Here is a 27184-nt window from a genome sequence, read left to right as displayed (position 1 = left end):
AAAGAAAGCAGCATTATAACAGGTAAATGGCTACAATAGAACAAAAATCCTACTCACTTTTAAAAAAAAAAATAAATTTATTTATTTATTTATGGCTGTGTTGGGTCTTCATTTCTGTGCGAGGGCTTTCTCTAGTTGTGGCGAGTGGGGGCCACTCTTCATCGCGGTGCACGGGCCTCTCACTGTCGCGGCCTCTCTTGTTGCGGAGCACAGGCTCCAGACGCGCAGGCTCAGTAGTTGTGGCTCACGGGCCCAGTTGCTCCACGGCATGTGGGATCTTCCCAGACCAGGGCTTGAACCCGTGTCCCCTGCATTGGCAGGCAGATTCTCAACCACTGCGCCACCAGGGAAGCCCTTTTTAACATCTTTATTGGAGTACAATTGCTTTGCAGTGTTATGTTAGTTACTGCTGTATAACAAAGTGAATCAGCTATATGCATATATATATCCCCATATCCCCTCCCTCTTGTGTCTCCCTCCCACCCTCCCTATCCCACCACTCTAGGAGATTGCAAAACACCGAGCTGATCTCCCTGTGCTATGCAGCTGCTTCCCACTAGCTATCTATTTTACATTTGGTAGTGTATATATGTTCATGTTACTCTCTCACTTCGTCCCAGCTTACCCTTCCCCCTCCCCGTGTCCTCAAGTTAGAGGTGATACAAACAGATGGAGAGATATACCATGTTCTTGGGTTGGAAGAATCAACATTGTGAAAATGACTATACTACCCAAAGCAATCTACAGATTCAATGCAATCCCTATCAAACTACCAATGGCATTTTTCACAGAACTAGAACAAAAAATTGTACAATTTGTATGGAAACACAAAAGACCCCGAATAGCCAAAGCAATCTTGAGAAAGAAAAACGGAGCTGGTGGAATCAGGCTCCCGGACTTCAGACTATACTACCAAGCTACAGTAATCAAGACAGTATGGTGCTGACACAGAAACAGAAATATAGATCAATGGAACAGGATAGAAAGCCCAGAGATAAACCCATGCACATATGGTCACTTTATCTTTGATAAAGGAGGCAAGAGTGTACAGTGGAGAAAAGACAGCCTCTTCAGTAAGTGGTGCTGGGAAAACTGGACAGCTGCATGTAAAAGAATGAAATTAGAACACTTCCTAGCACCATACAGAAAAATAAACTCAAAATGGATTAAAGACCTACCCACTTTTTAAAGATTGTCCAAGAATCCCTGGGACATGTACCAGTTTTAACTTGTTTCCTAATTCATATGGTAACAGTAACTTACATATAGTGGATACTTGCTCTGTGCTTTCCAATGCTGTGGGATATATACCATGTTTCTCTTCATTGTCTAGAGGAAGAAAATGAGGCAAGGGGAGTTTGAGTTATTTGCCGAAGGTCATATGCAGCTACTAAGTGAGAGGCTCCAGTGCCCACCACCTTCACCACTATGCTCACTGCTTCTCATGCAAGTATATTCACTTTGTTGCTAGAGTTACTTTCTCCCCACTCATCTATGACCTCTCTATCCTTTATTAATGTATGATATTAATATACATTAGTATACTGTATATTAAGATTTCTCCATTTCAGTTTGGTCCAGATTAAGATGATTTACAAACTAAAACAGAGCCTGGTTTACCTCAGTTGGGTCCAAGAACAATTCTGTTGGCCCTGATAAATTTTGACGCGAATGCCATGCCCTTGTTTTCTGAGCTATAATGAGAAAAATCTCTATTTTGAGTTGCCACTTAGGCATTTTACAGTGTAATGACCCTGCTCACATCCAGAGTCTGGACATTTAGATAAGGACCTGAGTTTAGGACTCCTGCCCCAAATTCCCGCTTGCTTTTGCTGGGGCGCCTTTTGAAATGACCACTTGTAGTTGAGCCCGGGTAAAGTTAGTGACCTGCACCCCAACTACCTTACACATAATAGGTTCTTGCTATCCTGCTCACATGTGAACTGGGACAGAGGACTGCCCTTCTCCTGGCTCACTGCTTCCCTTTTCCCCCTCCTGGTTTCTGGGATCTGTAAGTAATAAATCTTTAAACTTTACTTCCTTTGTGCGAGTGTACTACACCTTCAATCAAAACGACTACAGAGTTTTTACTTCCCCAGATGGGGAACCGAGGGAGCTACCCCCGGACCCCATGTGGTGGCCTGTGCTTCCGCATTCAGCAGATCATAATCTGCATATCCTTAATTTAATACACCAGCTATGGGTCCCGCAACACACAAGGGGGTGCCATTTTCCCTCAGCTAATAAATAGTGCTATTTTGTAAGATGGTGAAAAATGAATCAGGGGAGGTCACAGCAGCTGGATTGCAAAGGACCTAAAAAAAAAAAACCACGTTAAGCAATATGGATTTAATCCTAGACCCTCTCCCTTCCCCACAATACCCTAAAGGGCTTTAGGCAGTGAAGTTGCCACTCTGGCAACCCCCGTGTGGAGAATGGACTCAGAGAAGCAAAACTGGAGGCCAAGGGGCCAATTAGGAAGCTTTCGTAGAACTCTGAGATATCGGTAGCCAGATGGATGGAAAACAATGGATGGAACTGATTTATGGGGGTTATGGGAGAGGGAGGAATCGAGGATCATGGCTGGTGTTTGGTTAGGGCAACAGGGACGTTCTATTTTTAGACACAGAGAATAAGGGAGAAAACAGATTTCGGGAGGAAAGACTCTAATTTTAGCAGGCTGACTTTAAGGTGGGCTAGGCAAAGTAGCAGTCTGTCATTTGGGAGGGAGGTCCTGGATAGAGATAAAAAATGTGGAAGTTGTCAGCATATGGATGGAGATTCAGGCTTTTGAGAGTGTGTCAGGATGAAAGGAATCCTAGGGCAGAACCTTGAGGGAAACTGACATTTAGGAGATGGGCAGAGGTACAGGAGGCTGAAAAAGAAAGTGGCCTCAGCAGACAGGTGGAAGCAGAGCCCAGAGCATGCACAGTCAGGGAAATGCGGGCGGGAGCGCTTCTAGAAGGAGGGTGTGGCCAACAGGGTCAAATGTTAGGGAGAGCCTGAGTGACAGAGGACTAGATGATAGTGACATTAGTGACGCAGAAATTGTGAGTGACTAGCTGAGGGCAGTTTAGGTGGAGCAGCAGAGGCCACAGTTGACTTAAGGGGTGAGCAACTGGTAAGCATAGATATTTGGCTCTAAAGGGGAGGAGAGGTGATGCTAACTAGCATATAAAGCTGAGGGTAACCATATATCTACCACTGTTTCCATATCCATCATTTTTTGTTTTAGACTTAAGAGACTTGCGTCTATTTAACTGCTCAACAGAAGGAGTGAGTAGGGAGGGAGACATTGAACATACAGGAGGGAGGAGAGGAAAAGAAAAGAGTATGTTTCCAGGAAATGGAATCCATGACTGGTGGATGAAGATAGCCGCCTTGACAGAAAGAAGGACACGACTTCTACTGAGCCAGACAGGAAGGAGAGATGAGGAGGAAGGTGAGTTTTCGGATGCGCTGGTGGGAAGTGTTCCTCCTGGGGTTCCTGCTTTCTCAGTGAAGTAGAAGGTGAAGAATCTGCTGCTGGCAATGGGGGCAGTTGGAGGAGTAAAAGTTTTAAGGAGAGAACAGAAGCCTTCAGTTGGATTCCAGGGAAGATGAGGAAAGAAGCTGGCAAAGGAAACCACAGAAGAATTGCTTGGAGAATTGCTCCAGGGGTGGCTGGAGACCATGGACTTAGATCCACAGCATATCCTTCAGCAGGACTTTTCTCTGTAGCAATCAGCTGCCAGGGCGTGGGTGTAGGGAAGGCAGACAGTTGGATTCTATTCTTAGGATCCTTAGAGTCCTAGGAGATTTTTGTGCCTGGAGAGGAACACTAGCCACCATCTGTACTTTATTTATTGTTTAATTAATTTACTTCATAAACCTACTTAAGCAAAACTTGTCGCAACATTTAAACACTATTTATATAACCAAGTAAAAATCTACACATTTTACAAATCAAATTATTTAAACATTGATTGCAAACTTAAATCTTCCTATACATTTCAATCAAATCATCAGTATAATATGTCAGCTTCTCTAAAAGCATCAAGCATTTTGGTAAAGCACACACATCTTACAAGGATTATAAAAATTTTTACACCTACTCTTATACTCATTATAAAAATGGGTTTGTAGACCCAAGAGAAGGACACTATCTCAGTTCAGACCAATTTTTGAATTTGGATATCCAAAAGAAGAATATTATCTCAGTGCAGATGAAGTTTTGAATTATTAATCAATGAATTCTTGGTTGGGACCTGGGAAATACTTTACCTTCTAAGATGATGAAAATCTGAGCCAGTGCTTATCTTATATATCACTAGAACTTTTCAAGTCCACACTTTTTGCATGAATTAGTGTATTGTAACTGGATGACTTTTCTTTAAACGATGTCATCTTTAAGTTTAATGACTATGATATGCAGATGTCCCAGAGATGTCCATGCCCAAACCTCTTATGTTTAACAGTAAAGGGACATTTTCTATGTAATTAAAGTTACGTGCCTTAAAATAGAGAGCTTATCCTGGATTATCTGTGTGGGCCCAATCTAATCACAAGAACCCTTAAAATCAGAGAATTTTTAAAGTCAGAGACATGACAGAAGGGTAGGTCAGAGAGGTTCAAACTGTGAGAAGGACTTGGCCTGACGTTTTTGGCCCAGAGATTGATGGCAAGGAACCTCAGTCCTACAACCATAAGGAACTGAATTCTGAATGAGCTTGGGAGTGGATTCTTCTACTTCAGTAAGGAAGGCAGCCCTGCCTACACCTTTCTTTTGACCTAATGAAACCAGAATCCAGTCATGCTCTGCTGGACTTCTGACCTACAGAAACTGTGGATAATAAATAGTTCAAAGTTGTGTTAAGACACTACTTTGTGGTAATTATTACACAGCAATAGGAAACTAATACAATAACTTTACTGACATTATTTACAAATTTATCTAGCTCATTTGCATTTTTACAAACTTCCCCAATATCCCCAATATTGTTGTTTTCCCTAATATCCAATCTCCTCTTCTTCCTTATTATATAACTCCTGACTTTTAGCTGGGCATAGCTGCCTGGAATAAAGACTCTATTTTCTAGCCTCTCTCCCTTGCCTGGTGTGGCTAGATATGACTAAATTCTAGCCAATGAGATGCAAACAGAACTGTTGGAGGTACCTCTCAGAAAGCTTCTTTAAAAGGAAATGGGTTTGCCCTTCCTTCCTCCTTCCTGGGACTGTAAGGGTGAAGTAATGGCTGGAGCTCAAGGAGCTATCTTGGGTCAGGAGGTGATATGCTAAAGGTCGTAGAACAGCAAGAAAGGAAACTGGGCTGTGGTGATCATAAAACTGCCATCCAACCCTGCACTCTTTATTTGCAGATTCTTCTATGTGAGACAGAAATAATCTGCCATCTTGTTTAAGCCATTATTATTTTGGGTTTTACTGTTACTGTAATCTCATTATAATTAGTAGTGTAGTATAGAGGCCCCCTTTCCCAAGAAATGAAGGATCATGTTTGAGCAGTGAGCAGTTATCTTTTGGATGTTTGCCTAATTCATGTTCATGTAACACACTGTTGGAGCTTCTTTCTTCCTAGTTGTAATATATGACCAGATGGTGCCAATCAGTCTCTTTCATTTTTGATACAGTTCCAACTTTTTCTGGAATTACTGAGAGCTCTCTGGATCCACCCCTCCCTACTTATGCAGATAAAGAAAAATAAATGCACCTTATGAATAGATACAATATCTGCTATACTTATACTCTTCTACTTATCTAAATTAACTAAAAATATCCTATTATAGTCATACTTCTTCGCTCAGTATATTAACTACATTTTTGCACATTGTATAGTTACTTTTTCCTTTTTGAAAATCACAACAGAGTTGTGGATTTTAAAAATTCACCTTGTTCCAATTAACAATATTATTTTCCTTTTGATTATCAAATTGTCACAGAATGTCAATTTGTGGAAGCCTATTAAAATTGGTTCCTTTGCCTTCTCAGCTCTACCCTACATTTAAGAAAGTATCTTTGCTTTTTGTCTTCATCAATAGGTTCCAGGCCTAGAGTTATTTATGACATGGAGCTATTCTCCAAGGGACCTTGAGTCCTTTTAAAGGTGAATAATATTTGAGGCAAAGATTCAGGTGCTAAGAATGCATATCAGATTTTTTCCTGATGTTGTTTCTATGCCGCTTTAGTGACAAAGTTTGAAAAAGTTATTTCTTTTGAAAACCACAAATTCACATTGGTATTTCCTATTTAACTCAGGCACTACCAAATCCTTTTTTATTTGACTCTGACATACAGTTTTACATTTATTTTCCCTACAGCATACCTGCTTGTATCCTGTAACCCCTGAACCCAGTTGTAATGTCGTGTTCTCTCTTTAGTGATCCTGTAGGGTCTCACTGAGCATCATTCTCTAATTACTTTATTGACAGATTCATCCATGCTGGGCCAATGGGCCAGAGAGATGAGACAGAGTTTATAATACTGGCAGGAGAGTGGTTGAAAGGATGCATTATGGAATCCAAGGAATTTTAAGGAGGAGGATAAGACAGCACAAATCAGGAGAAAGAAGAGAGGTTGTGGGATAGTGTGGGACAGGTACAGTGAAGGTCCCTGAGAGAGCTGGGAGGAAGGAGGTGGTGGTCAGAGCGTGAAGTGATTGAACTTAAGACTACAAAGGTAGAGCAGTTCTAGGAGGGGGCCACGGTCATTGATGTGTTCCATGCCTGGAGATCTACAATTGCCCACATGTGACCTACCTCCACCTCCAGCTGCCAAAGGAACCTCTGTATACCCACTCTCGGCTAAAGCAAACATACACACCCATGTCTTGGGTGGGGAGATGAGGGCCAGAGTCCATCTGGGATCTGCCACAAATAGACGCCCGGTTCACCGTCTGCTGGCTGCCCCAATGTACATGGAAAATGTATACTGTGCTCAGGCTGGGTGCATGCCCCCTTCCTGCTGCACCAGCCACAGGCTCTGGGCTACTCTGTGCCCCCCCCCACCCCACAGTTCTGCTACTGGCTGAGCCTCCCTCCTCCTCTAGTCCGCACGGTGCTGGCTCAGCTTCTGACTGTGCTGGCCGAGCTCTGTGATGCTGGCATTCCTCACAGGAAGGATCCTGCTGGGTATGCTGAGGCTGGTCCATCTGGTCCCCTGTAGGGGCCTGTCAGGCTCACCTGTACCACCTGTTCCCAAATAGCACTGAGCAGGAAGCTGGGTTGGAGTTGGGGGACAGGAGGAGCAGAGTCTGCAAAGTAGCACAGGCCTCCCTACCTGCCAAACCCTGCCCTGATCCTAGGGCTGCAGGCAGAACGAGATGCAGTGAGAGGCAACCGTGAGGGGTAGGTTAAGAGGGGCAGGTACCGAGACACCAGAGCTCTACTCTTCACCTTGGATGTTTGGCACAGGGTCCCATGCAAGGACGTGGAATAAAGGCAGCCAGAGGGAGTCTCTCTCCTGCCCTAAAGATGCTACTTCTGGGGCAGGAGAGGGCAGAGGGCAGGAGTCAGGGGCTAGATTTCCATCCTTGAAAGGCTTGAGTCCTCAGAGTGGGAAAATGAGGAAGCCAGAGAAGCTTGAATATTTCCAGCCACCCAGCAGGTTCCCTCGACGCAGGCGCAGAGATACCCGGTCCCCGGGGTCCAGGGGCAGTAGCACAGAGCTGGTGGCTGCCTCCCGGGTCACGTCTGGGTCGTTGGCAAAGGCCGAGATGACAGGCCATGTGTTCAGCATCAGGCTCACCTGGGGAGGGGAGCCCAGTCAGCACCTCACCCCAGTCCTTGTCCCAGGACCCCCACTTTCCTGAGGGCTTCCTTCCATCTCTGCAGCCCCAGAGGGACACTCTGGAACCTGGGAACCTGAGGCTCAGAGCACCCTCCTGGGAGGGCTGAGAGGTGGCCGGTGTTGGACTCTGTGCCTCCTTCACAGTCTCTGCTAGGCGGGCCCGTTCCTGCCTCGCTCCTGGCCCCCCAGGATGCAGGCCAATGGAGGTCTGCCTGGGGATCCCCTGGGCTCCACTTATTCCCCCGTTCCCTTCCCCTCCTGAGCCAGGGATGGGACAGGGCCTAGGGTTCAGGTCACCTGGACAGTCTGGCGGTTGTACACCTTCACCACATGGAACCGGAAGCTGTAGACGCCCCGGACAGGGGCCACGAAGGAGCCTGAGGCCCGGTCAAAGCCACCGCCCTCGTTCACCAGGACCTGTGAGAAGCGACCCTACTGAGTGGGGCTTGGGGATGCCTGGGGCTCGAGGAAACCAGGATTGGGGGGAAGGGGCAGTGAGTAAGGAAAGGAAGGGGTGGCAAGTAGACCAAACAGGAGGAATGCACGGATTCAAAAGCAATGGTGAGAAAGGGCAAGGAGGGTGTGGTGGGAATGAAGGGAAGGGAGACGGGCAGCGGGCTTGGGGGCAACTGGCCGCAGCAGGTCTGTTTCCTTAGCAGCAGAGTGGGTTTGGACAGTGATTCCAGGTTTTTGCAGGGTAGAGGGATTACCTGGTCGAAGTATATGGCTCCACTGGTGCCATTGCCGATCTCCCCTGCTGGCTCGTGGTGGTGGCTTCGGACTGCAGCAAATGCCACTCTTCCAGGGGGCGCCTCTCCCAGGGCTGCTCCCCCTGGTCCCCCTGAAGCAGCTCGGCTGGGCTCACAGACCACCAGGCACTCACCTTCCAGGAGGACTGGCTCTGTCCCCTCCTGGGCCCACCCGGTCCTCAGGGCCAGAAGTGTCAGGGCCAAGGTCAGCCCGGGGCTGAGTGAGGGACCTGGTGGCCAGTGTCGCTTTGCTCCCAGCATGGCTGAGTGGCTCTGTGACCCACAAGCCTTCTCTGTCTGCTCCTTGGTTTTGCCCACCTCTCCTCCAGGCTCTCACCACCCCTCAGCCTGCTTCTCAGCCCTCTCTCTGGGACTCATGGTCACCTGGTCTTGGCATCTCCCTCTCCATCCCTCTCTGTGCCCCACGACTCTGTCCTGCCTCTCACTCCTGCTGTCACTGCAGTTCCTGCCTCCTCGGCAGGGCACAAAATGACAGCAGCTGGGCTCTGGGAGGGAGAGGAGAAATGAGGCAGCCATACAGGAGGGCTACAGCCAGAACCCCAGGGCAGCCCCTCCCGAGAGCACTGAAGGCTGGAACTGGGACGACAGAGAACATGGGTGTCTGTGTGAGACTGCGAGTTCCTGTATGTGTATGTGTGTGTGTGTGTGTGTGCGTATGTGTGAGACAGCTCCTACAGCTCCTCCCCTCACTCCTCCCCTCTTCAAAATCCCTCGCAAGTCAGCAGCCCTCTTAGCAGCATCTTTTCCACCGTTGGAAAAAAGGGAGTGTCCTTGTGTTTCCCCCGCAATTGTTTTGGTGGAAAGCGCTTGGCCCAACAGTGTCACTATCCTGTGACCCTGGGCCCGTCTCTTCCTTTCCTTGGTCTTCTGTATCTTCATCCGAAGGGACTGCATTAGTCCCTTTAAAGCGCTCTTCACCTCCATCTCTCCATGAAGTGGTTCCTCATTCCTGAGAAACAACTGCGTGGAGCGATTGAAAACTCAGAAGAGCGCGAAGACGTAACCCCGCAGGCTTGGAGCAAGAGCGGGCGAGTGGGCGGGGCCGGGGGCGGGGAGCCGGCTGGGGCCTGGGCCCGGGCCGAGGCTCCGGCCGCGGGCGGGGAGCCGCCTGCAGCTGGCGGGGGCGGGCGCGCGCCGGGGCTCGGTGCAGGCCCAGCCCCGGGAGGGGCCCAGCTGACTCCGCCCCCGGCCAGGAAGTGACTCAAAAAACTGTTCGTGATGTGGGGAAGAGAGGTCCCCGTTGGGTGAGGAATCGGGAAGGCCCGCCCAGATTCGGGCCCCCCGCCCTTCTTCCCTGGGCCGGGGGCGCGGGCGAAGCTGGGGCCGGCGGGCACCGAGCGGCGCCGGCGGGACTGAGGCCGCAGCGGGCGGCGAGGCGGGTAGGCGCGCTCTCCCCCGCGCCCGGGCCGCGGGAGCCAGAGGCCGCACTGCAGAGCGCAGTCGGGGGGCGGCAGCCGCCAGCGGCTATGGGCGGGGCCCGGTCCGACCCCTGGGCCCCGCGTGGGGCTCGTGGCGCGACCGAGGGGTGCAGCAGACGGCGGAGGAAGGGGGAGGGGTGGGAGTGGCTAGAACCTGGGAAATGGCTGACAAGGGACCCAGAGGACAGCCCAGTTCAAGCCCTGGTGAGGATTCATCTTTAAGAGGCTGTCTTGGACCCGGAGATTGCAGAGACCCAGAGGAGAGGGACTCTTTCGTCACCTGTCCCCTCCTTCTGGCCTCCAGACCCAGCTGGATCTGCCCCCCCCCCCACCGCCCCGCCCCCGCTTCCTGCTCAGGGCTGTGGTCATTTTCCAAAGGCCACACACCCATCCCAGAGAGACAGCCTTGTTTATCCATGACTTGTCTCCGGAGAGAAGGCCCTTGTGTCCAGATAATCTGACATTCCCTCCCTATCCCCACGATGGACTGAAGTGCTGGTTATCTCTTGGGTTGTTTACCAGTTTGGTAACTAGGTGCGACCTGTTGATAGCTGGTGTAGGCCAGGAGACCAAATTTGGGGTGAGGGGACATTGAGGCTCTGAGCTGCTTTCCCTCCTTCCAGGGCTGGGCGGCCAAGGAGCCATGCCTACTTGGGGGGCTGGCTCCCCGTCCCCTGACCGTTTTGCGGTGTCTGCGGAGGCCGAGGACAAGGTGCGGGAACAGCAACCCCACGTGGAGCGCATCTTCAGGGTGGGGATGAGCGTCCTCCCGAAGGACTGTCCTGAGAACCCTCACATCTGGCTGCAGCTGGAGGGCCCCAAGGAGAACGCCAGCAGAGCCAAGGTGAACGCCTCTCCCTGACCCTTCCGGGGAAACAATGACTCCCTCCCCCGAGGAGGCAGAAGAGAGGAGGGGCTGGGGAGGATCTCCACTCTTTGCTTGTCTCACTGGCCCTGAGCTTTGAGGAACTTCCAAACTCTCTATTTGTCAAGAGTTTTGGTTTCATTTCTGCTGCGATGACCCAGATTCTGCCAGGGCTTGGAGATAAGTGACTCAGTTCAAATCAGTTTGTACTCTTTGGGCGAGAAGAGATAATCTGATTGGGCAAGCAGGCCCCACCAAGGAATTCACTGTGGGGTGGGAGGCCACACTGATTCCTTTGGAGTTAGTCAGGACTTAGAGAACGGCACGACCAAATACCATCCTTGTGGTCCTAGTTTGTTTCCTTATCTATAAACTGTGAATAATAACAGTATCCACCTCACTGAACTCATTGTGAATTAGGTAAAGGATGTAAAGCGTGAGTTCAGTAAAAGTTATCAATGATGATCGTTATGATGGAAATATACAACACACATACACACACATAAATGTTTAGAAGAGACAGCCTTTTAACCAATTAATTATAACAGTTTCTTAAGTTGAGGCAAGTTCTAAATGGAAATTCAGCCACAGGCTGTCAACTGGAAAGGCAAAGAAGTGAGTTTCTTGATCCCCTCTTAACCACCACGTTTTTCAGGATCTGTAGGGCTCCATTGCTCTGCTCAGGCATCCTGGAGCTCAGAGGAGAGCAGCGGCCCCGAAGGAGCTATTGGGCCACTTAGGATTCCAGCAGTCTCTTTTTTTTTCCTACCTCCCCTCCCCACCTTTTCCCCCAGGAGTACCTGAAGGGTCTCTGCAGCCCAGAGCTACAGAATGAAATTCACTACCCACCCAAACTGCACTGCATCTTTCTGGGAGCCCAGGGCTTCTTCCTTGATTGCCTGACTTGGAGCACATCAGCCCACCTGGTGCCGGGGGCGCCCGGCTCGCTGATGGTCAGCGGCCTGACCGAGGCCTTTGTCATGGTCCAGAGCCGAGTGGAGGAGCTGGTGGAGCGCCTGAGCTGGGACTTTCGGCTGGGGCCATCCCCTGGAGCCTCTCAGTGTGCTGGAGTGCTGAGAGAATTCTCTTCTCTGCTGCAGTCCCGGGGGGATGCCCACACAGAGGCCCTGCTGCAGCTGCCCCTTGCTGTCCAGGAAGAACTGCTGAGCCTGGTGCAAGAGGCATCCAGGGGGCAGGGGCCCCAAGCATTCCCGTCCTGGGAGTGGGGGAGCCCAGGTCTGCTGGGTGCTCAGCACCAGGGAGTCAGGAGTCCCCTGAGTGACAGCAGGGAGTCTCTGGACACAGGACCTGCAGGGTGGCAAGAGTCAAGGGGAGAGACACGTGCTATGGAGAAGGAGGGGACAAAGCACGGTGGTCCCAGGGAGATGGATTTGGGGTGGAAGGAGTGGCCCGGGGAAGAGGCCTGGGAGAGACAAGTGGCCTTCAGGCCACAGTCAGGAGGAGGAGAGGCAGGGCAGGCAATGCCTCTGAAAGGGAAGGCCCTGGGGAAGGAGGGGGTGCCTCAGGAAAGAGGAAGGTTCTGGGTTCAGGGCGAGCCTCCTGGCACCCAGGGCCCCTGTCAGAAGGCAGCTCAGCCCCGGGGAGCCTCCCTCCTGCAGCGGCTCCATAATGGGGAAGCCTCACCTCCAAGAGTGCCCAGCCCCCCACCAGCGCCTGAACCCCCTTGGCACTGCGGAGATCGAGGGGACAGAGGAGACAGGGCAGACAAGCAGCAGGTCGTGGCTCGAGGTCGGGGGTCTCCGTGGAAACGAGGCACCCGGGGGGGTAATTTGGTGACTGGCACGCAGCGTTTCCAGGAGGCCCTCCAGGACCCTTTCACCCTGTGCCTTGCCAATGTGCCAGGCAAGCCAGACCTGCGCCATATTGTCATCGATGGCAGCAACGTGGCCATGGTGTGAGTACCTGGTGGGGCTGAGAGTCCTGGGGAGGGGGATGAGATGACGAGATGGGCAGTTGCGTTCACCTTGGGGATATGTGCGAAGTGGGGGGCAGTACAGCCAGGCTGCCAGGCCCCCCTGGGGGCGCCAGAACGCTGACCCCTTTCCACTGCAGGCATGGCCTCCAGCACTACTTCTCCAGCCGGGGCATTGCCATCGCTGTGCAGTACTTCTGGGACCGTGGCCACCGCGACATAACTGTCTTTGTGCCTCAGTGGCGTTTCAGTAGGGACTCCAAGGTCAGAGGTGAGTTGGGCCTGGTCTTTTGTGTCCGGCGATGGGCCCTGCTTCCACCTTGAGGATAACCCCATTGTGCTCCTCTGTTTCTCTAGAGGGTCACTTCCTGCACAAGCTGTATTCCCTCAGCCTGCTCTCCCTCACTCCCTCCCGGGTCTTGGATGGCAAGAGGATCTCTTCCTATGACGACAGGTACTTGCTTCTCTCTTGGTCACAGGCTCGACATTCAAGGAGCCAAGTGGGAGACTGAGGGAGAGACAGAAGCTCCTGACCCTTCACACTGTCTGTAAGCCTGAGTCGTGGGACAAGGGTCATTTCTCCTTCGTGAGCCCCTATGATTGGGGAGGTAAACCTGCCCTGCAGGCAGGATGAGATGGATGGTGGACAGCTCTGTTTGTCCACTCATCCTTCACTTTTCACTCATCAAACTAAAGGATGCCTCATATTTATATAGTGCCTTACTGTCTAGAAAATACTGATTTAATGGAAAGATGGGAAAGCCAATGACATGAATAGCTGACAAATGCCTCTTACAACCTAGGTGTCCAAACACATAGAGAAATTCCTCAACCTTCTGGAAAAACCGGAGTAAATGTTCAAAATAACGATAAATGAAGAAATGCATTCCATGCATAATAAGACTGTACAAAACATGGTATTATAAGAGATAGTGAAAGATCACTGGTCTTAGAATTTGCAGGTCTGGATTTGAGTCCCAGGTTGCACAGTCATTGACTGTGGAGTCTCTTAGTGGATTAATCTCTTTGTCTCAAGGTCCTTTTCCATTCATTCATCCTCCTTGTGAATGTCAAAAGAAGCTAAGGTATGTGTTTGTCTCACTCAAGGTGCTGGGCAGGAGGGCAGTGATACTCCTTAGTTTTTCATGGATCCAATCAAGTGTGGCAGAGGGTCTTACCTCTGTTGTACAGAAATGGAGACGGAGGGTCAGAGTAGTTAACTTTCTTGGCAAAGGCTATGAAGTAGCAAAGGGAAAATGAGAACTTAGAGCTGCTAGCTGGTTTAACTGAAAAACACGGGGCACATTCCCTCCCCAGTGTGCACACAGCGTGGGAGATGGGCGGATTTTAAAAGCTAACTAACCAATTTAAAAAAAACTAGTGACAAGTTCTTTATTCTCTAGGATTTTCGGTTTTAAATTAAAAACGAGTTTCCAAACTGAAGTGATTATATATTTTGTTTTTTCAAATACTTAGCTCTTACTCCCTAATAGGAAAATGGTATTCTACAAAAAGTTCACGGTCTCCCGATGCTATTCTGTTTTTTGTCTAGATTTCACAGGTTATCTGCACTATGGAATCTTCTTTACACGTCAGCACTGACACAGTTAAAACTGAAGGTTGAGTCAGTTGTAATAAATTTTGAAGGCACATGTCTGTACAGTTGTGTACGTCCTGATAGGCAGACAGCACAATATGAATTTGGAATTTTGCCTAGTTACAGTGAAAAACACAGTGGCACGTAGCACAGGCCTACTGAATACTGCGGAACAACGTATGATGTAACGTGATAATAGTATTGAAATATGCTTAACTTGAAAATACCTTTTGTACATTATATGATACCATATACATTTTTATGTCATCTTCTTAATTTGTTTCCCAGACAGAAACTCAGAACCAGACACCTGTCACACCGAATCCTGATTACTAGTTCTCTCTATACCACACTGTCTTTCAAATACTGACTGCCTGCTTAGTACTAGGTGCGAGGCCTGCCAAAGGAAGCAGGAATGCAGGGAATCAGGGAAGACCTGATTCTTGACGTCAAAGAGCCCAAAGAAACTGTAAACCAAACAGTACAGAATGGCGAGGAAAGGGATCCCCCTTCTGGCTGGGGTTTTGTGGGAAGAGAAGGCTTTGAGAGTTTTTGTTGATTGGTTGACAAGGACATGGGATGCGTTGGAGCTCTGGGTTTTAAACCTGTTAAAAAGGACTCACCGCATGAGTCCTACCCCAGTCCTGTGGAATCAGAATTACTAGAGTGGGGCCCAGGCATCTATTTTTTTTAAAGTTCCCCTGGTGATTCCGTTCATCAGGGAGGTTGGGGAAGCACCTTCCAGATGGAGGGAATAGTTTGAGAAACATGGAAGCCGGACAGCATGGGGCATGTTTGAAGGACAGGGTGTAATCTGATCATTGACTTTGGCAGGAGCTGAGTACATTAGGGAGTATGGGGCGAGATAAGGCCGTAAGAGTGGCTTGGAGCTGGGTTCTAGACGGCCTTGGCTGCCAGGCCTGGGCATGTGGAAATATTTGGTAGATAAAGGGCATGTCTGGAAGACTTTTGTGGAGGGAAGACCATGTTCTTGGGGGGGTTCAGGAGAGACTGGAGGGTGGTAAGTGGCTGGGGGCAGGGGAGCCCCTCATCAGGAGGCTATGCAGTAGTACCACGCTTGCAATGTCCAAGTAGCTCAGATGGTAATGGTGGGACTGGAAAGGAAGGAAGCAGAGTGGAAAGGCTTTCAGAGGAGGAGCATGATGGATCTGTGACTGATTCATGGGGGCACGGTGGAAGGAGACAGAGCCAGAGCCAGATCTTTCTGTCTCACACTAATGAGGCACAGAGTGTTGAGTGGAGGATGGTGGTGACTTGAGGGGATGCTGTTGGGGAACCACGATGGATTCATCTTTCATGGGTTTCCTTTCTACCCCATGGCGCCCGTATGCAGTCAGTCACCTGGTGGCTGGATCAAGGTGAGGGGGCCAGATCTCCATCACCAGAAGTGGGTCCCGGGAGTCGATAACGCTCTTTGGGGTTGGGACCTTGGAGAATCCCAATATGGCTGCCGTGGCTTTCGTGACAGGTTCATGGTGAAGCTGGCTGAAGAGACGGATGGGATCATCGTCTCCAATGACCAGTTCCGGGACCTGGCAGAGGAGTCTGAGAAGTGGATGGCAATCATTAGAGAGCGGTGAGGGAGCCCTCCCCTGAGCACAGGGCACGGACTCAGACCTTTCTCTAAAACCAGCTCTGCTGTGCCACCGGGTTAGGACTCTGGGAAGGGGCTGACGTTGCTTTGCGGAGGATGGTGGCGGGCAGCTTCTGATGGTGTTGGTCTTCACTGTCCGGGAGGTGGGCAGAGGCCCTTCTGTGACCACACGTTCTCTGTGCCCATCCAGCCTGCTGCCCTTCACCTTCGTGGGAAACCTCTTCATGGTGCCTGATGACCCATTGGGGCGAAATGGCCCTACACTGGATGAGTTCCTGAAGAAGCCGGTCAGGTAATGCCTCAGACTCTCCTAGGCAGCCCTGGCTTTTGCTCTGCAGGGGCCTTGCAGGCCTGGAGAATTGGGGGAAGAATGACCTCAATCTGGGACAGCTTTATTCTGTAGTAGTTCAAGTTGCCTTGGGCTTGGCCCAAGGAATCCTGACTCAGACCCTCCTGGCTGGGAGGGAAACTCCTGTTTCCTGTTTTCCCTAATCAGTGTGTTGGATGGAGTTATTTGGAAGGTGGTTGCTTTTACTTATAGCCAGCTGCATTGAGCATGCCCTCTGTTGGACATAAAGTGATTAATTGATTCGACTAGAACTAGATAGTGGCAGGTTCACCTTCCAGGTTCCAAAGGAACAGGCCATCTTCCCTTCAGAAGTGGGTTGATACTGCCCCTCAGTGGTCAGTTTCTGGAACTTCAGGGTCGCTCCCCAGAGCCCAGACTGGGCAGGGCAGTTAACTGGGAGTGGAGAGCAGGGAGGCCCACTGGGCTCTAACCTCCCTCGAGGATGCTTATCAGCTCTTCCTGTTCCCTCTGCTGCTTCCCAGGGCACAGGGGTCTTCTAAGGCTCAGCATTCTGCCAAGGGCTTCACAGAACACAGTGATCAGCAGCAGGGGAGAAAAGAAGAGGAAAAAGGCAGTGGTGGCATTCGAAAGACGCGGGAGACAGAGCGGCTCCGGCGCCAACTGCTGGAGGTGTTTTGGGGCCAGGATCACAAGGTGGACTTCATCCTGCAGCGGGAGCCGTACTGCCGGGACATCAACCAGCTCTCCGAGGCCCTGCTCAGTCTCAACTTTTGAGCCTCACCTGTCTTGGTGACTGCCACCCCGTCAGCTCCAGCCTCATCCAGCTCAGCTCATTCTGTGAGGGTCCCTCTGCTGCTCAGACCCTGACCCAGTCTCACCCTGAGTTGGTGCTTTGTGTCAGGGAAGCACCAAGGAAGCGCATTCGTGTGTGGGGAATGCTCTTGCCTGGGGCACTTTGGGGACAGGTCTGTAAGGTGACCTGATCTCATCTTGAGTCAGGGCCTCAACCAGCTCTCAGGAGGTTCTGCTCAGCCTTAACTTCTTAACCTTGCCTTATGCAGGGTTTCTGTAGGGAATGGGGGCTGCTGGGAAGGGTGGGTCACGGAGATGGGGACTGTCGGCCCCTCCTCCACGCTGAGCTCGGGATGGAGGCAAGGGTGGGTGAGAGGGGAATGTAGAACAGGTGGCCAGGAAGCTAAGCCTTTCCTCCTCCTGGCTGCTGCTCTGATGGCCAGAGGACAGGACGAGTCCCAGGCCTGGCTGGGCTCCTGGGCGCATCAAAGGGAATGCTGGGCCCTGGAAAGGCTAGTGTTATGGGCTCTGGGTCACAGTGGGGCAGCAGGGATCTGGTGGAGAAGGCAGAGGGAGAGTTGGCTTCTGGTCTCAGCTATGCCTGCCTGTGACCTTGATTGATCTTGGTCTTTACTTCCGCCTACAAGTCAGGGGTAAAAATGCCTGTTGGGAGGAGAGATGAGAACGTGGAGGAAAGCTCCTTGGAGGAAAGGTACTTGGACCAAGCCTCAGGTGTGTCTGTCTGTGGTTGCACAGGCTTCCTAACCAAAACCTCACTTTCAGAGAGCTGAGGGTCCTCTGTCCCCAGGACCTGTGCCCTAGATTTTTTACACTGCATCAGTATAATGTGCCCTATAATGGCTGCGTCCCTTTTGGGCAACCCCCCCCAAATCCACATTTACAAAACGGTTAATTAGGGGTGACTGTTTGCATTACCAGAAAACTCTCAGGGTTCCTTCCTATCAATGGCAGCTCTCCTGTTGCATTCAGGTGTTTGTTTACAGTTGAACGAACGTGTCAGAAAGCAGAAAGTCCGCAGTCCCCGGTTAATGCACTTGCTCGAGAGTTGAGCAGTCACCAAACCAATGAAGCCATGTTCTGCGAGGAAAATGTTCATGTGACCTGACCCTAGCATCTTCTTTACAGAACATATATGTTGCATAAAGCGAGACCCACTTCTGCTCTGTGTGTGCGTGTATGCGGATGGGAGGGTTTATAGAGTTTGTATCTAGAGGAACCAATCTGGAAAACGAAAATTGAAGAATCAGAGTCACAAGGTACTTGACTGGCCACCAGACCAGCTGCTGTCACCTCAGGACATTCTCTTTCCTCCTTGATTCCTACAGGTCATTGTCCTGTATCTGCTTGAAGTCCTCCTGTACCAGGGAATTGACTGCCTCCGAGGCAGCACATCCATCCGTGGACAGTACTAGTCAGTCCTTCCTTTAGTGCATCCCCAAATATGCTTTTCTGTTACTTCTACCTTTGAGGCCAGTCATTCCGTCAGGAACAGTACAGAGCCAGTCAACTTCCTAGAGTCCAAAACCAGATAAAGAAGTAAGACAGGTGTCCCTGGATTCTGTGCTGTCTGGGCCCTGCAGCAAGTCCCTGGACATGGCCCTCTTTTTAGGCTGATTTCTGTTCCCTGAGTGGCACAGGGAGTTGAAATCACCCCAGATCCTTGTATCAGCAACTAGCATGTGGAGCTGAATGATGATGGAGAGGGTCCTAGGGTCCCAGTTTCTTTGCCCCTCCCCATTGGTGAGATCCACCACTATACTGCACTGAGCTGGGCTGGGGGCAGGCGAGTTGGAGAGGCTAGTTGGGGTGGTAACAGTGATTCAAAGACAACCCATAGTCCCCTCAGAAGAAAGAAGATTGGTTAATATGGCCTGAATTGGGGGCTAGGGGAACTGCTTCTGGTCAAACTGTGGCAGAAACCAGGGTCGATAAAAAGGGAGAGGCTCCTTGATGAATACTTGGGACTCTTTTTCCCTGAAAGGATTGAGTTTGTACCTTTTGATAGGTTCCTTGTACCTTTCACTTTCAATGCTCGTGGGTATGCAGTGGGCTCGAGGTATCTTCTGTCCCTTTGTGCTAGGGATCCTGGTTGACTGAAGTGGCCCCAGTCAGATGAGAGGCAAGTCCTTATCTTTTGACAGTCCTAAAGCTTTGCACAGCTTTGTCCTGCTGCAGCCTGATGAACTGGGGCCAGTGTGTGGTTGCTTTATCAATTCACTGCTGTTCAGTGACAGACTGAAGGCTGTCCTGGACTTGGGCCTTGTCCCTTCCTCTGCTGGCATCCTAATGGCACTGCGTGAAACAAGTATGCAGGGTGACCACAGAGCCCACTGGAAATGGATCACCATTCTTTTTGCCTCTACTTTTGTCATAACCTCGTGCCTCAAATTTGTTGCCAGCTCTTTTGGCAATGGAGGGACCAAGAAGGGAGATGTTGCACATTATAACTTTCAAAACCCCGTGTAAAGTAAAGGGTCTTCTAGGATGGCACTTCTTGAAATAAATTTCAGAACCTAGGCCAAAGAGATGAGCTGAAGCTAGTGAGATGATTTATCTTTATTGCCTAAACCGCGGGACATTCTCTACACAGCAAAAAGGAGAAATGGGCCAGGAACAGGACATGCAGGGAAACCAAACTTGGGAATTTATTTAGGAGCAGTTGAAGAGGTTAAGGTCCCAACTTGATGAGACTGCAACCTTGAAACAGCGGACAGTCTCTCAGTTAAATAAGATGAGGCAACAGGACAATGAGAAAGAAAGAGGACTCCCTAAGAACCAGATGGTTTCAGGTTTCAAGTAGAGGAGAACCTGAGCTCATAGTTTCTCATTAGGAAGCCCTCGCTGAGGGACAGGCAACAGGCCCTTCCTTGAGCCTCCTCCACCTAGCCTATGACTTCCTTCAAGGCGGCCCCCAGCTCTGGGAAACAATACTGGTAGCCAGCAGCCAGTGTCCGCCTTGGGACCACCTTCTGGCCCTCCAGCAGCATGATGGCACGTTCTCGCCCAAAGACAGCTTGTACCACAGTGCTGGGGAGAGGGATGAAGGCTGGGCGGCCCAGGGCTGTGCCCAAGGCCCGGGCAAACTCAGCATTGGTAGTGGAGGAGGCTGGAGCCACTCCGTTCAGGACCCCTTGCACGTGGCTTGCTTCAAGGGCGTGGGCCAGGATTCCCGCCAAGTCCCTGATGTGAATCCAGGGGAAGAACTGGTGGCCTGAGCCGATGGGGCCCCCCAGGCCCAGGCGGAAGGGCAGCAGCATGTGACCAATGGCACCGCCTCCACGGCCCAGCACAACCCCTAGAGCAGGCAAGAAGGACAGTACAGGAAGGCCCCTCAGCCTCCAGGCAGTCCCACTGTTCCTCCCTGCTTCCCCTTCCTCACCTTTTCCCCATGCTGACTTTGCTTTGTGGCAGGCAAGGGGTGTGGCTCTCTTTGGGATGTCCCGCCCTCCCACCTGTATGTTAGCTAGAAGTGGAGGCATCCTCTGTAAGCCCAGCTCCCCTTATCCCCCCACCCTCTCAGCCCAGAGAAGACATTCCAACCCTGTCTGATACCCAGGCCCCTGGTTCTCACCGGAGCGCACCACCACTTGGCGTGTAGAATCTCCAGGAAGCCTCGCTGCAGCTTCCCATTTGGTTACAAGGTTGGAGAGGAAGTCAAAATCTCCTCCTGGGCTGTCTTCATCGTACTCGGCTGTCAGGCTGGGCTGGTAGTAAGCTGCCGGTGGAACAGCACTTGTTTGCTCTGGGTGTCCTTGGTCCTGTCTGGCCCTTTGCAGTCAAGGCTCCCCTTGGCCTCACCCTCCTTGGCCCTTGGGATCTCCCCATGGGAACTCAGAGCCATGGATATTTTCCCCTTGATCTTCTCCATTGCTGACCTGTTCCGGCCCTGGAGTCATTCTTATTTCTCGTTATGGGGCTAAGCTGAGGTGCTAGAGTGAGAAGCTAAGAACAAAGACGGGTGCCAGACTGCCTTGAGTTTTAATCTCAGCTCCACCATTTATTAACTCTGTGACTTCAGGCAAATCACATAACCTCTCTGTGCAGAATTTTTGCATCTTTAAAATGGGAATAATAGTACCTACCGCATAGGTTTCTCGTGAGGATTAAATGTATTATGTGCAAATCACTTAGAATAGTGGCTAATGTGTGTGTGTATATATATATATTTGTTATTTGGTCCCAAAGGTAAAATACAAGAATCAAGAATTCTGTTCCTAAAGAACTGTGCTATAAGGACTAAGGGACCTGGAAGTAGGTGGGACTTTCCCTGGCACTGGGAGCAGTGCCACTCCCCTCACTTTCTCTGAGGTCCCCATTTCTCAGTGAAAGTACACAAAAGTTAGGAGAAATATGCATGGAATGAGGGCCTAGGTAGTTCCCGTGCTTGGAAAAGACCAGCACTCTGGGGCCTGAGTTGCCCCTCACTGTGCTCCCTCCTTTCCCTGGCTAGTCTAAGGGTTGGTGGTGTGGGACATACCTACACCTGTGACTAAGACCCAGGCCTGGGGGGATTGTGGGGCCTTGGCAATGGCTCTAGCCAGCATTTGGGTGGTCTCCAGGCGGCTGCTGAGAACCTCTTTTTGGAAGGCTTCATTCCACCTGCAGGAGAAACGGGGGAAATAAAATGCCACTAAATACATGCACATACCCTTCCTTCCCTCTCCTTCCCTGGGGCCCATCCATATCCGTTTCTAATAAAACCCTGCATTGCAGCTTAGAGAAATGGTCCATCTCTTCTGTAGAAGGAAAAGGTATGTCTACTTTGGGCATCCTGAGTGGGGAGTAAGGTCCACCAGCTGGGCGGGAAGACGGGCAAGTGGGTGTGGAGGAGTGGGGGTGGGGGAATGAGCAGTCCGGGATATGGGTTGAGTTCTCAATCTGGAAGTCCCATTCTCCACAGCTCACAGGTTCTCCTCAGAGTCGGCCCTCTCCTCCCTCTGCTTTGAAGGATGTCAGCTTCAGGGCCCGGCTGACCTGCGGAGAGGGTTGAGGATGTTCTCTCCCGCCAGGTTGATGGCGGCATCGCAGCGGGGCAGGCCCGACGTAGCGAGCTCATCCTGTTGGAGAAAGCACACAGTGCCCGCGAGCCCTCGCCCTGCGCCACCGAACTAGGCCCCCCCACCCCCCATGCTTCCAGAATTTGGACATACCCACGTGATCCGACCGGGCCCTGGCTTTCGGGAGACCAAAGTCACTTCGTGGCCCCTGGCCTTCAGCAGCTGGGTTAGGGCTGTCCCAATGAAGCCCGTCCCGCCACCTGATCAGAAAATGAGAGGTGTTTACCCTCCCGGGGGCGCCTTGCATCCCCACGTAGCCCCCTCTTCCGGTGCCCTCCCATCTGACGCCAGACTTCTCTCCTCCTCGCCCCCTCCCCGCGATGCAGAGGTGACACAGGTCACAGAGCTTAGGGAGATTCGGCTTCTCGGGCTCTGAGGCCAAGGCCAGGTTGCCTGTGCACGAGACGGTGCCCTCTCTCAGAAACGGCCTCCTAGCCCTCAACTTCTGGCTATGTTTTCTTTGTATAAACCGGCCTCCTCCCACTCCCCCTTCCTGCCCTCCCTCACCCACAAGAACCCTCATAGCGACCAGGACCTCAGGCGCCTGCGCAAGATTTACAGTCCACCTCCTCTAGGACGACTGCAGCCTTTCTGCGCATGCGTCATTCGGGAAGCGCCCTCCACTTGTGGGGTGGGCAGGACTGGGCGTGGCCCTGCCTGGCGACCCGGAAGAATTCGTAGTGAAGGCTGTATATTTCACTGCAAGGAGAGGCGGGGATCTTGGCAAGGAGGCCGGGGGGTGGAGAAATAGACTGAGGGGGCGGGGAAAGAAGGGGAGGAGGCGGAGGAGGGAAGGTTTTAGTGTAGAAAAAACCTGTGACCTAAAGTTCGAAGCTGCTCAATCATCCGGCTTCTGGCTGTCTCTTCAGTGTGGTGGATACGTAGTACAAGAGAATCCGCCCAGAGGTACAATGGATTTCTTTCTACCCGGCCTATTATTTCACCTTTTCTTCTCCCTGTTCCGGCTCCTTCCTGTCGGCATTTAAACGTTCTCAAGTTCCCCTCGACTTAAAATAACCCTTCTCCAGCGCTCTTCTTCCTCCGCTAATGTCCTATCTTTCTCTTTAACTTCATAGCCAAACTTCTTAAAAGAGCGGTGTCCATTTTCTACTTCTACTTCACATCCGTCTGGCTTTGCCTTTATCATTCATTGCCCCTCTCGCCAATATCACTAATTTCCCACGTGTCACCAAAACTAATGCCTAGTTTTCAGTCGTTTTTCTTGACCTCTGTATCACTGGACACTTGCTGACTCCTCCCTCCCTTTGGAAATGCTCTTTTCTCGGCCTCAAGGAAAGCCACACTCTCTTCTGGGTCTTTCGCCCAGCTTTATTCAGTCTGTGTTGCTTGCTCCACCTCCTGTAAGGTCTTACAATGTTGATATTCCTCAAAGCTGGATCCTGCGGATCTTCCTTTCTTCCCATTGTGCACTTTCTCCCAAGAATCTACCTCGGTGAATTCGGTTACCAGTTTTTTCAAAGAAGACTTCCCGAATCGCCTATGAACTATAGGAGAGCCTCAGAGCTCCTGAATCCTATAAAAACTTCCCACTGGATATATCTTCTTGGATATCTAAAACCCTTTTGATTTTACTTACTAAATATCTCCCAGATCCATCTATTTCTATCTCTGCCACCATGACTCTTCTTCAAGTTATTATCCTCTTTGGTCTATTTTATGCAATAGTCTCTTTAATAGATTTCTGCTTCTGCATGTTTTTTTCTCTCCAAACTGTTCCACACACTGCAAGTGGAATGATCTTTTAAAAGTATGTGGGGGAATTCCCTGGTGGTCCAGTGGTTAAGACTCTGTGCTTCCAATGCAGGGGGCCTGGGTTTGGTCCCTGGTTAGGGAACTAGATCCCACATGCATGCTGCAACTAAGAGTTAGCATGCCGCAAATAAAGAATCTGCATGCTGCTACTAAAGATCCCACATGCCGCAACAAAGATACTGCACACAGCAACGAAGATCCCACATGCCGCAACTAAGACCCAGCGCAGCCAAATAAATAAATATTAAAAAAAATATATATATAAAAAATATGTGGGTGGAACACTTTGTGGCATATGAATCCTGAAACACTCCCGTTACAAATGGATATGCTGGATAGAATTGAACACATCTTCACTTAAATGCGTTGTCGAGTTAGCTAGAAAATAAAAGAACTCTCCAGAGACCAAAAACAAAGTGTGCTTTGGGACTGAGGCTATCTTGTGCGTTGTCAGTCAGGCTTTGTAACCTGGAGACCTGGTTGACAGGAGACAATACCTGGGACAGTGCGGGGGTGGGGAGCTGTGGGGAGAGGGGGAGGAGAGTCTGCTAAATCAGATGCCTTTCGACCACAGATTCAGGAGGGTGGAGGTCCATCAGTATCCTCATGGAAGTGAGGTGGGAATCCCTTCCAGAGCTTTGTGCCCCTTGTAAGAGGGGACATACATAGGGACAGCGCTCTGATCCCAGCAACCACTCCTCCTCCCCTGGGAGGCTTATGGAGAGCAGGTTTGTAATGCCTTAGAGTCTTTTTACTCTGGGGTTCTGGAGATGGGTGGGTCAGCTTCTCCCTCCTCCTCAGCCTCTCCTTTGACAACTGATCTAGTTAAGTTAAACCGTTCACAGATCTCAAAGTCCATCTGACACTTTGGCAGTTAAAACGTTCAAATCCGAGCCAGACAACGAGACCTGAGAAATTTCTGTCTGCACATCTGGGTGTAGGGGCAAGTGCACCTGGTGCCCTTCAGGAAGACAAGGGTCCCTCCTGAGTCTGTAGCAATCACAAGGACTTCTTTCATTGAAATGGGACAGTTTCCCCCACAGCTGCTTCCTGAAACAGCAAAAGGAGTTGAGCACAGTCTCTCTGGGTGGTCAGGCCATCACTGTGGGGCGGGTCAGGAAGCCAGGACTCAGGGAGAGATCTTCCTCTCAGCGTGGGCTAGGGCAGGGCAGGATGAGGGGTTTGCTGGCAACTCTGCACCTTCCCCCATGCCAGCTCTTTGTGAATGCCCCCTGCTTCATCTTGCTTGGGCAGATTTTTGCAACTTCTCTCAGGCTCTGGGATGTAATTTGCTAAATGCTATTCACATCGTCATTTCACATAGCTTCTAATTAAAGTATGACAGGACCAACCAACCAATCAACCAAGATCCTAACATGGAGACCCAACAGATAAAGGAGCCTAGAACCCCTCTGCTCCCCCGTTTTATAAATTTATTTATTTATTTTTGGCTGCATTTGGTCTTTGTTGCTGTGCGCGGCCTTTCTCTGGTTGCGGTGAGCAGGGGTTAGTCTTCGTTGCGGTGCACGGGCTTCTCATTGCGGTGGCTTCTCGTTGCGGAGCACGGGCTCTAGGCGCGCGGGCTCTAGAGCGCAGGCTCAGTAGTTGTGGCGCACGGGCTTAGTTGCTCCGCGGCATGTGGGATCTTCCCGGACCAGGGCTCAAACCTGTGTCCCCTGCCTTGGCAGGCGGATTCTTAACCACTGCGCTACCAGGGAAGCCCTGGTCCCTTTTTTTAACATAGTCTCTTTAGACCCCAGAGTTTGTGGAGATAGAAGTGAAACCAAGCAACTCAGATTGGGACTTGAACCCACGTGCTGGGACTCGAACCTGGCCAAAACCTAGATTGGGACTTGAACCCATGGACTTTTTTTTTTTTAATTAATTTTTATTTATTTTATTTTTGGCTGCATTGGGTCTTCATTGCTGTGCGTGGGCTTTCTCTAGTTGCGGTGAGCAGGGGCTACTTTTCATTGCGGTGCGCAGGCTTCTCATTGCAGTGGCTTCTCTTGTGGTGGAGCACGGGCTCTAGGCGGGCGGGCTTCAGTAGTTGTGGTGCACGGGCTTAGTTGCTCCACAGCTTGTGGGATCTTCCCGGACCAGGGCTCGAACCCGTGTCCCCTGCATTGGCAGGCGGATTCTTAACCACTGTGCCACCAGATAAGTCCCAGTTGCATTGTAGTTTTAATTTGTATTTTCCTGATTACTAATAAGGTTGGGTGCCTTTCATATGTTTATTGGCCATCTGGATATCTTATTTTGTGAATTTCCTGTTCAAGTCTGTCAGTGTTTCTTTCGGGGTGTCTTATTTTTTTTCTTATTGATTGACAGGCATTATCTATAAATTCTGCATGTGAGCCCTTTGTTGGCATATGTGCTGTAAGTATCTTCCTCCACTGGGTGGCTTGCCTTTTCACTCTCTTAAAGATGTCTTTTGATGAGAAGTCCTTCTTGTAATCCAATTTATCAAATCATTTTTCCTTTAAGACAGTAATTCTCAACTGAGGGTGAATTTCAGATAAAATACAGGACCCCTAGTTAAATCTGAATATCAGATAAACAATGAAAACATTTAATTATTTCCCAGGAAATTTTTGGGACACACACTATTTTTGTTGTTGTTGTTGTTGAATCTGAGATTCAATTTTAACTGTGTGTTCTGTCCCCCCCTCACCAAACATGGCAACATTTCCCCCCAGGGAACATTTGGCAATGTTCTGGAGACATTTTTCATCGTCATAACCGGGGCAGTGGTGGTGGTGCTACTGGCATCAGTGGGTAGAGGCCAGGGATGCTTTTAAACATCCTACAATGCATGGGACATTCCCCCACAACAAAAATTTATCCTGTTCAAAATATCAGTAGTGCAAGGTTGAGAAACTTGTTTTAAGGTTAGTGATTTTTGTGTGCCTTGAAGAAATCGTTCTAAACCCCAAGGTGATAAAGATACTTCTGTTATATTGTCTAGAAGTTTTATTATTTTATTTTTAATGTGTGGGACACCTGGAACTGATGTTTGTGTGTGTGTGAGATAGGGGTCAAATTTCATTTTTCCCCATGGATATTCACTTGACCCAGCAATATGCACTGAAATGAGTGTCCTTTCCCACTGCCCTGTACTTCCTCCTTTGCCATAAACCAAGTGTCCATGGATGAATGTGTCTTTTTCTGGACTCCGTTCTGTTTCATTGCTCTAATTGATTGTCTTTGCATCAACATCACATTGTACTAATTATAGTAGATTTAATAAA

General features: G+C 50.2%; 4 protein-coding genes across 15 annotated transcripts in view; 2 read left to right on the top strand and 2 right to left on the bottom strand.

Annotated features, from left to right (window-relative positions):
• Positions 1–67: 67 nt before the first annotated feature.
• CBLN3 (cerebellin 3 precursor) lies at positions 68–9236 on the bottom strand. Of its 7 annotated transcripts, none has more exons than XM_082450023.1 (5): positions 8493–9235; positions 8080–8199; positions 7627–7740; positions 1264–1329; positions 68–365 (listed from the first exon to the last, which is right to left on the bottom strand). In XM_082450023.1, exons 1-5 carry the CDS (start codon positions 8790–8792, stop codon positions 231–233), a joined length of 735 nt encoding a protein of 244 aa, XP_082306149.1. In that variant the 5' UTR covers positions 8793–9235; the 3' UTR covers positions 68–230. The 7 variants fall into 7 exon arrangements, with proteins under 7 accessions (XP_082306149.1, XP_082306150.1, XP_082306153.1 ...); XM_082450024.1 differs by having other exon boundaries at positions 68–308; positions 8493–9233; XM_082450027.1 differs by having other exon boundaries at positions 68–409; positions 8493–9232.
• Positions 9237–9649: 413 nt separating this feature from the next.
• On the top strand, positions 9650–18263 carry KHNYN (KH and NYN domain containing). 4 transcript variants are annotated; one of them, XM_082449989.1, is made up of 8 exons: positions 9654–9931; positions 10594–10814; positions 11630–12750; positions 12909–13039; positions 13126–13222; positions 15855–15962; positions 16171–16272; positions 16812–18263. In XM_082449989.1, exons 2-8 carry the CDS (start codon positions 10614–10616, stop codon positions 17062–17064), a joined length of 2013 nt encoding a protein of 670 aa, XP_082306115.1. In that variant the 5' UTR covers positions 9654–9931; positions 10594–10613; the 3' UTR covers positions 17065–18263. The 4 variants fall into 4 exon arrangements, 3 of the variants coding, with proteins under 3 accessions (XP_082306117.1, XP_082306115.1, XP_082306116.1); XM_082449990.1 differs by having other exon boundaries at positions 9655–9796; XR_014260629.1 differs by lacking the exon at positions 16812–18263 and having other exon boundaries at positions 9650–9931; positions 15855–16036.
• Positions 18264–19641: 1378 nt separating this feature from the next.
• On the bottom strand, positions 19642–22778 carry SDR39U1 (short chain dehydrogenase/reductase family 39U member 1). Its single transcript, XM_082450009.1, is given in 8 exon segments — positions 19642–20398; positions 20675–20818; positions 21581–21702; positions 22009–22028; positions 22030–22073; positions 22076–22160; positions 22254–22360; positions 22705–22778. Coding segments are annotated over 8 exon segments (990 nt in total). The 5' UTR covers positions 22760–22778; the 3' UTR covers positions 19642–19985.
• Positions 22779–22899: 121 nt separating this feature from the next.
• The window catches only part of LOC309655134 (cathepsin G-like), a 37063-nt gene continuing 32778 nt past the window's right edge, over positions 22900–27184 (top strand). For all 3 annotated transcript variants that reach the window (XM_082450013.1, XM_082450021.1, XM_082450020.1), the window contains exon 1: positions 22900–23066. The gene's annotated coding sequence lies outside the window, so the exon portion shown is untranslated. The remainder of the gene's footprint in view (positions 23067–27184) is intronic.

The sequence above is a fragment of the Balaenoptera physalus genome (genome assembly GCF_965194825.1).
Source record: "Balaenoptera physalus genome assembly, chromosome: 2".
NCBI lineage: Eukaryota > Metazoa > Chordata > Mammalia > Artiodactyla > Balaenopteridae > Balaenoptera > Balaenoptera physalus.
The sequence above is the reverse complement of the archived record's forward strand: the minus strand, read 5'-3'. Positions and strand labels throughout refer to the sequence as shown.

Excerpts from the sequence above, each read along its gene's own strand:
- CBLN3 (XM_082450023.1), bottom strand. The coding sequence starts at position 8,792 with ATGCTGGGAGCAAAGCGACACTGGCCACCAGGTCCCTCACTCAGCCCC. Across the intron at positions 7,741-8,079 it reads ACAACCGCCAGACTGTCCAG|GTGAGCCTGATGCTGAACAC; the intron begins GTGACCTGAACC and ends TCCCCTCCCCAG. Across the intron at positions 366-1,263 it reads AGAGCAAGTATCCACTATAT|ATGTTAAAAAGGGCTTCCCT; the intron begins GTAAGTTACTGT and ends ACTCCAATAAAG.
- KHNYN (XM_082449989.1), top strand. The coding sequence starts at position 10,614 with ATGCCTACTTGGGGGGCTGGCTCCCCGTCCCCTGACCGTTTTGCGGTG. Across the intron at positions 13,040-13,125 it reads TAGGGACTCCAAGGTCAGAG|AGGGTCACTTCCTGCACAAG; the intron begins GTGAGTTGGGCC and ends CTGTTTCTCTAG. Across the intron at positions 15,963-16,170 it reads ATGGCAATCATTAGAGAGCG|CCTGCTGCCCTTCACCTTCG; the intron begins GTGAGGGAGCCC and ends GTGCCCATCCAG.